Below are 7,958 nucleotides of genomic sequence, written 5' to 3'. Positions count from 1 at the left end.
CCTCCAGTCTTTGCGGTGTCTCTGTCTCTACCCTGGCACAAGGGTACCCTTATGCCCACAACCCCCAAAGCCCCTCTAAACAGAGTCCCAGGGATCCCAGCCTCATCCACACTACCAGGGCTGGGACACACATGCAGCTCCTGCTTACCTCAGTCTTGAATTTCTCATCTGTTATGTCTTTGAGATTGATCATGACATTAAAATAGGCTCCAAACACAGCTGCTTCCAGCATTTTGGCTCCCACCTGTGAAAAGAGGCTTCAGGAAAGCTGACTGAAACAGAGTAGCACCTCTCAGTCTGGCAGCAGGGCAGACCCTCAGGCTGAAGTTTGTGTGCCATGGAAAGCAATGTCCCCTCTCTTCACCTTTTCCAGATACAGCTTCTATGGTGGGAAACATTTTATGACCTTGCCAGATGGGAAAATTTAGGCAAGGGATAATGCAGCACATCTTTCCCGAAAGGCTTGCAAGCTGCCAAAAAGTTAGTAAATGGAAAGCAGTGGCCAGTTTTGGCAAGAAAAGCTGGATAGATTTCAAGCAGCAATGGAGAACCCTGTGTGGACAAGCAATGAGCTAGGCAGCCTTAAAGCCCCAGCCAGAATAGCATGTGAGCCCACTGGCCTCGGGAGCTCCTGAGTGTGGGGCTGTACCTGAAGGTCAGATTTGCAGGCCAGGTTGCCATGGTGCGCCAGCATCTTCAGTGAGGACCAGAGGTTGTTCACCTTCACTGCCAGGGTGCAGGGCACTTCCACTGCTGTTTTCAGCCCCTGCTGCATGGCGGCCGCTCGCCTGGGATGGGGGACAGCCCCTGGTGAATGCTGAGACCAGCCCTGGATTGCTCATCTTTTGTGTGTAAGCTCACGTGCAAACTCCCGCTACCACTGCAAGCCTTCGCCAATCTGACTCACCTTTCCCTCTCCTCAGGGGTGCTTTTTGGCAGCTTCATAGCTTCCTGCAGTTAAGGAAAAGCAAGTTTGGTGGGTAAGGGGAGCTCTGAGACCCCATGTGCATCAGGGGCCACAGCAGAACCATTAGCTCCCATACTCTTCTGAACCCCTTCATAAAACTGTATAATTATAGAATCATAGAATCGATTGAGTTGGAAGGGACCTTTAAAGATCATCTAGTCTAACTGCCTTGCAATGAACAGGAACACCTGCAGCTCCATCATGTGCTCAGATACACATCCAGCCTGACCTTGAATGTCTCCATGGAAAGGGCATCCACCACCTCTCTGGGTAACCTGTGCCATTGCCTCACTACCCGCCCTGTAAGAAACTTTTTCTTATATCCAGTCTAAATCTTCCCCCTTTGAATTTGAAACCATTTCCCTTTGTCCTGTCATAACAGACCCAGCTAGAGAATCTGTGCCCTTCTCTCTCACAGCCCCCTGTAGATAATGAAAGGCCGCTACCAGGTCACCTCAGGGTCTTCTCCAGCCTGAAGAGCCACCATCTTTCCCAGCCTGTACTCACGAAGCGTTGCATCCCTTGGAGCGTTTTGGTGGCCCTCTTCTGGACACATCCTAACAGTGCATTAGTCACTCCACCCCAAGTAACGTCCCTTCCCCCAGCCCTGCGGGGATGAGCCTGCTCCTAAGGGCATCAGGATGCAGAGCTGCCTCCTGGAACGCCTTGCCTATAAGCAGGGCCGTGGCTGGTGAGACCTCACCATATAGCTGCTGAAGGCACGGGAGTCGGCATCCACCATGGCAACCAGCTCATCCATGGCCTGGTGGAGGGGAGGGATCACGTTCCTCATGATGGGATCCAGCTGCTTGAACTGCCGCTTCCCATAGCTCATCAACCCCACCATGCAGCCCAGGGCCGCTCCCTGTGAAAGCACTGAGCTAAGTCCTCCCCTGGGACACCGCACCTGCCACTACCACTGTGCCAGGTTCCCTCACCAAGGAGCCCCCAGGTGCCTGGAGAAACACCCAAGTAAGCAGGGACTCCGTGGCACAGGGCACATACCAGAGAGGCCGCAGTTGCAGCCACTGATCCTCCTCCTGGCGCTGCCGACCTCCCGCCGACTGCTCGCACAAAGGCACCCAGTGGCTTTGCAACCAGCCCCTTGTCCTCCTGTCCTGCCTGCACCAGGTACCTGCAGTACACCATGGGTCAGACCACCTCATGCTCATGGCCGCCACCAGCCAGTCCCTTTTCATTCCACACTGCCCTCTCCGCTGGCTTTTCATCCACCCCTTGGTCCGTTGGGACAGGGGCTAGCACTGCGCTGGGAGACCTCCCAGATGTAGGAGGGTGGGAAAGAGAAGGAGACAGGGAGCCTCATGGGGACAGATGGGAACTCGGGGACACATGCACTGATGATGTCAGGGATTGTGCTGCATGGAGGGATGTCTCTCTGCAAACAGCATTTTATGGAATGGGAATATGCCCAGGTGCTAGTTGGAACTCTGTAACCACATCCAAGGGTAAAGGGACAAGGTCTTGATAGTGCATGTGAACTTATTTGCGTGTGAACTTCTCCCTCTCAAAGCAATCTTAGTGCAAGAAGCAGGCAGCAAGATCCCCCAGCCTGGCCAGAGACAGGAATGATGAGGAGCTCCTACTCGATGATGCGCTCCCGGGGGTTGAATGGAGACAGGGAGTCCAGGCCGAGCCGGCTGACAACCTGCAAGGAGCAGCACCAACACATCAGCTCCAACCTGGCACCGAGCACCCAGCCAACACATCCCACTGCGTCCTTGTGCCCCGCTTTTAATTAGCCATGGAAGAGAGCCACTACCCAAGGCAAGGCAGACTGGTTTCACCAGTGGCTCCCATCCCAAAGGTGGGAGTGGCGTGTGGTATCCATGAGTGACTGGAAACCACACGGATAAATAATTAGCTCACTCTTATCTGGCACATTCCTCACAGGGTGGCAAAGTCCCTCCCTGCTCCCTTCCCCCCTGGGACAGAAAAGCAGAGCAGAGCCTGCCTCTTTCTTTCCAGCTTACAGTGGTGCTGGAACATGTCCTGTTAATACTAAGCACCGTCCTTGAGCTGTGTGTCCTTCTCCTCACAGCCTTCACACAGGCATGCTGGGCAGCTGCGTCCAGTGCTCAGTCCTAAAGGGAAGGGCTCTCTGCTCCCCTGACCATCTCAGCATCCTCAGAGTTATAAATCAGTTTGTCCCACTGCTGTGCTCTCACAGCTTACCAGGCAACATTTCCCTGAGCCAAGGGTAATGGGGTATCCAATATCCAACAAGGGTCCAAGGTCCCTGCTCAGTGGCATTTTGAGAGAATGGAGGTCTTATTTATAATCCCACCCTTGTCTCAATATTGGGAGGACTCACATTACCAGTTTGATCTTGTGTTCCTCTTCCAGTATGAAGAGTTTTTCCTTCTTGATGTAAAACTCAGCTGCATCCAGCATGGCTTTCTTGGGAATGAGCCCCACCAGCTGGGATCCCACCACAGGGAGCTTCAGAGCCTGTGAAGAACATCATAAACATGAGTGTCCCCAGAGCTGCTTTTTCTGCCTCCACTGCCACCTCAGCCCAGTGACCCCCATCATGGTTAATGGAAAGGCCTTCAAAGTTGCACTCACCTTGTGGACATAAGGCAAGAGTTGAGGTTAGTAAAAACTTGCTTAGCTTTTGGGGTTTACGTATGGTTCAGCTCTTTGCCCAACTTGACTGAGCATAAGAGGAAAAAATTTCTTTTCAGAAAGAGTGGCAATGCATAGGAACAGACTGCCTAGGGAAGTGGTGGAGTCACCATCCCTCAAGGCTTTGAAGAAAAGGCACTCAGGGCCACGGTTAGTGGGCATGGTGTGGGTGGGTGGGCTGTTGGACTAGATGATCTTAAGAGTTCTCTTCCAACCTTAGTGGTCCTATGATTCTAAAAGAAGGCAGAGCCCAGTTATGGTTTTGGACCAAAAACCTGGAGGGAGACAAGCTTTGCAAAGCTCACCACTGACATGAGCATAGCGCACTACCTACCTCTGCGTTATAGCAGACCTCCTCATAGACAGCATGGAGTGGTGTGGTCTCAAAGTCCAGGAGATTTGTTGAAACCTGGGCTATGTTCTCCTCCTCCAAATACCAACCAATGCCTTGCACCTTCTTCAAGCTTCCAGGCTAGGGGAGACCATTGTGGTCAAAGCACAGTGATGGCAATCCAGGGCAGGACAAGCAGGGTAGTGGGCAGCACAAGGGTACCTGGTCGGCACCACGACCCTGCTCACGGATGTTAAGGGCGATGCGGTGTGCCAGCTCCTTGGTGCACAGCAGGTTGATATTGTATGCAATCAGGAAGGTCCGGGCCCCCGTCACTGTGGCCCCCCACTGAGGAACAAAGGTTGGGGGCCCAAAATCAGGAGCCCACTCAGGTTTTTCAAGCTGGAAAGGAAGAAAGAGTGTATGAGAGCATGCTGGTAGGTAGCACAAACTGACCTCCCAGAGGTGGCCTCTCCATCTACGACCAGCATCTGCCATTAACACCACCACACTCAGCAGCACCCAAAACATTTCATCAGCTCCTCCATCTGATCAAAAAATGTTTGTGCCAAAGAGATGAAGCCCCAAATATAAAAAGGCAGCACTTTTCTTGCACTTTCCAATTGTTTCACTTCAAAACTTTCTCCTATTTCGTTTCTCAGTAAATCTTCCAAAGGCTTAATGCAGAAATGCTTAATTTGGAGCCAGAGGAGATATTTCATTCAGGTTCTCTGGGGTGTTTTGGTTCCTTCTGTCACACAGGGGTCTAAATGGATTCCCCAGGCTGAGCAAGCCCATCTTCCTCATCTTCCCTGCTTCAGCCCCTGCTATCTCACTCTAGTCCATGGATATCCATCGCAGTGAGGTGCACCTTGTACCTGGATGTGTGAATACAGTGCACCCTCACCTCATACCTCTCAGCTGATGCATGCAATTGTTGGAGAAATTGTTGAGAAAGGAGGTTCCTTCCCAAAGCCAGGCTCACCTTCTTGGGGAGCGCCTCGTATTCCCCAGCACGGATGGCAGGCAGGGTTCTCCTGCTCTCCTGCCTGGCTGCCTCTCCGTACAGGTAAACTGCAAGGCAGAGAGGGGACGAGCATATTGTCTAACAGTCTGGTTTCAACTATTTGCCCCATTGTGCCCTTGGTGAAGCTTTTGTAAAAGAAATGCTGTATGTTTATGGTTGGGAATACGCAGGGGTATGGGGTCTGAGCCTGTCTGCCCACTCCCCACTCACCAGGCACTCCCAGCTCCTCTGATAAGTGCTGCCCAAAGACGTGGGCACAAACAACACACTCTTCCATGCTGGTGTTCATCACTGGCACAAAGGGGCAGACGTCCATGGCCCCAATGCGAGGATGTTCACCTGGGGGCGGGGCAGAGATCAGGAGCTGGGAAAAGCAAGCAGACAAGAAGGGACGAGGACCGTTTCCCTGCTTTTTCTGCAGACTGAACATTGCCACTGCAAGGAAGGAGGAGTTTATAGCAGTAATGCCTACTGTAGCCCAGGGACAGGATGGATGCAGCCTCTCTGCAATGGGAAGATGAGCAACTGTTCTGCACCTTCTCATCAGCATCCATCCTGCAGTGCTGGAAACACATGCTTGCCTGCTGGCAGCACTTTGGTCCCTATTTCTCGATCCAGCTTGCTCTGGGAATGCTTACCCTTGTGCTGACTCATGTCAATGAGCTCCCAAGCCACGCGGGCTGCGCTCAGTGCCCCTTCAACAACAGCCTCAGGGGTTCCCACAAAGGTGTAAACAGTACGGTTGGTGGAGGCACCAGCATCCACATCCAACAGTGTGCAGCCTGGTGTCCGGGAGATGGCCCGCCCCAGCGCCTCGATCACCTGCCGAACATCCAAAGTAGGCAAGTTGGCTGGGCTGGAGAGATGCCTACTACACTCCAGCAGCTTTGCAAGGTGGGTAATGCTTTTGCTCAGGTGCCTCCACCCTGCACCAAGCAGTGCAGGGGATGCATCCACCCTCAGACCTGTCAGGAAGAAAGTGAAGATGCAGGACCTCCAAGCATGTACATCCAACTCCCAGTTGGCAGAGCTGGGGCTCAGACATTTCCAGCCCTGATGTATCCTCAAGCCCTTGTAGAGCTGCATGCCAACAGGCACCATCACAAATTGCTGTTCCTGAGGACACTGTCCCCTGCAAACTCCAGAACAGATTGTGCTCCACAAAGCCCATTCCCAAGTGGAAGCAGCAGTTTTGCAACAGTTTTGGGTTTGCTGACCTTCACCCCTGGGGCAAAGTGCAGCCTAACGCAGGTGAACCACCAAAGGCAATATTAACATGGGTGGCATGTTTGGAAAAATAGCTGAAAGTGAGGTTTTTCTATGAGGGTGTACCAGACTGCCCAGACCCTATGGCAATCTGCAGACAGCCGGAAGACGGTTGCCAAAGTCCTGTTTTTTACTGAATTGCAAAATGGGATCAGACACTGTGTTTGGGCATTTTCAGGATTAGTACACCACTTTCCCCCCAGGGTAGAAGATGAAAGTTCTCACTGAATTGAATTCACTCTGATTTCAGCTGGCCCAGAAGGGCTCGAAGCACTGAAAAACTACAAGCTAGGCCACAAGTAGCAGTGCAGAACCTGCTGCAAGACAGGCCCAGCCACCAGCCCCCCTCCGCAGCCCACCACCAGCCCTCACCTCCTTGTTGCATCCCTCCGAGAAGTTGGGGACGCACTCCACCAGCTTGGCCATGGTCCTGATGTCTGCCCAAACCCTGTGGCCCTGGGCTTGGCTCCTCACAGGTCTTTCTGGTTCTTGCCGTCCTGCTGGCAGCAGCAGTGTTCCCAGCACTCTGCCCAGCACCAGGGTTTCTCATTAACTGCACTGATCTACAGCCAGGAGACAGAAAATGTATTGGATCAACAGAATAGTGATTGTTTGGACTGCAGTGCTCTTGTGGGGTTTGAGCAGCACATGCAGAGAAATCTCCAGCAGTCATTACCCCTTAGTGCCCATGAGTCACGAAGGCAAGCTGACACCATGTGAAGAAAAACAAAAATCTTCTTCTGAGCCCAACCCCAGTAACCTGCTCTTGACCTGAGTACAGCCCTATCAGCTACAGGGACACAGAAGATGGGGGCACAGAAAGGAAGAGTCCAGCTGCCCAAAGGAACAAACTGGACAAACAACCATGAGAACCCAGTGCTGGTGGGGAGTTCTGATGTTCCAAGAGCACCAGCCTGATTCTCCCACTCCCCAGGTCGTAGGCCAATGCTAAAATCCATCACTGCAAGCAGGATTTCAACCTGCATAGGGAAACTATTGGATTTTGAGTCCACTTCCTTCCTTCACCCCTTGGCCATCACAGCTCCAGCCTAGACAACCTGGGGTGACCCCTGTTCCACACTCCAGCCATCCCTCCCTGTGGAACAGCCTCAGGTAGCCCCAACCCTACCTTTGTCCTCCATTGCCCAGGTAGGCAAAGTCAGCAGCTGCAGGAGAGAAGAGCTGAGGAAGAATTCCTTGGAAGAGACTCCTTGAACACCATCTTGATGCAGATGTGGCTCAGGGCACAGCACCTGCACACAAGGTCTATTATTAACTGTGATAGTGTCTTGGGGCTGGTCAGCACAGGGGTGTAGGAGAGAGACGGGCTCATCTGGGTGTTGAAGACCAGCCCTCAAACACCTGAAGTGAGAGCCATATCCCTAGAGCAACAAGCCGGGGCAGCCAGGCTCCCCCAGCAGCACAGTGTGCCAGCAGCCCTTGTCCTGGGCACTGCACTGCACTGGGGGAGGGCATGGCAAGGTGGTTGCAGTGCAGGTAAAGAATTGATCCCTAAGAGCTATCTATGGTGCAAAATACCCATCAACAGGTTGAGAGTTTAGAGGGAGACCCAAACGGAAAAAGGAAACCCTGCGTCTGTGTTTTAGCCCATCAGTGCATGGGGTGCTACAGGGGGAGGACTGAAAAAAATTTCCCAAACAACAGACCCCATCCCACCACCACCCAGGGGATGTAGCTCAGCGGTAGAGCGCCTGCTTTGC

The 7,958-nt window shown here is 52.8% G+C and overlaps 1 protein-coding gene across 3 annotated transcripts; it reads right to left on the bottom strand.

Annotated features, from left to right (window-relative positions):
- Window positions 1-6: 6 nt before the first annotated feature.
- FTCD (formimidoyltransferase cyclodeaminase) lies at window positions 7-6,802 on the bottom strand. 3 transcript variants are annotated; one of them, XM_042822676.1, is made up of 13 exons: window positions 6,610-6,801; window positions 5,610-5,793; window positions 5,182-5,310; window positions 4,930-5,018; window positions 4,167-4,346; window positions 3,948-4,085; window positions 3,305-3,436; window positions 2,572-2,633; window positions 1,973-2,102; window positions 1,671-1,832; window positions 908-951; window positions 650-788; window positions 8-244 (listed from the first exon to the last, which is right to left on the bottom strand). In XM_042822676.1, exons 1-13 carry the CDS (start codon window positions 6,661-6,663, stop codon window positions 50-52), a joined length of 1,638 nt encoding a protein of 545 aa, XP_042678610.1. In that variant the 5' UTR covers window positions 6,664-6,801; the 3' UTR covers window positions 8-49. The 3 variants fall into 3 exon arrangements, with proteins under 3 accessions (XP_042678612.1, XP_042678610.1, XP_042678611.1); XM_042822678.1 differs by lacking the exon at window positions 6,610-6,801 and having other exon boundaries at window positions 7-244; window positions 5,182-5,335; window positions 5,610-5,675; XM_042822677.1 differs by lacking the exon at window positions 1,671-1,832 and having other exon boundaries at window positions 6,610-6,802.
- Window positions 6,803-7,958: the final 1,156 nt, after the last annotated feature.

The sequence above is a fragment of the Centrocercus urophasianus genome, unplaced genomic scaffold (genome assembly GCF_019232065.1).
Source record: "Centrocercus urophasianus isolate 14NV4802_14NV808 unplaced genomic scaffold, USGS_Curo_1.0 seq_20, whole genome shotgun sequence".
NCBI classification, from domain to species: Eukaryota; Metazoa; Chordata; class Aves; order Galliformes; family Phasianidae; genus Centrocercus; species Centrocercus urophasianus.
The sequence above is the reverse complement of the archived record's forward strand: the minus strand, read 5'-3'. Positions and strand labels throughout refer to the sequence as shown.

Bases quoted from the DNA above. Each gene is read 5' to 3' on its own strand.
- FTCD (XM_042822676.1), bottom strand. From the start codon at position 6,663: ATGGCCAAGCTGGTGGAGTGCGTCCCCAACTTCTCGGAGGGATGCAAC. The intron at 4,347-4,929 runs GTGAGCCTGGCT...CTTCCTTTCCAG, and splicing joins ACGAGGCGCTCCCCAAGAAG to CTTGAAAAACCTGAGTGGGC. The intron at 2,103-2,571 runs GTAGGAGCTCCT...GGTGTACTGCAG, and splicing joins CCCCGGGAGCGCATCATCGA to GTACCTGGTGCAGGCAGGAC.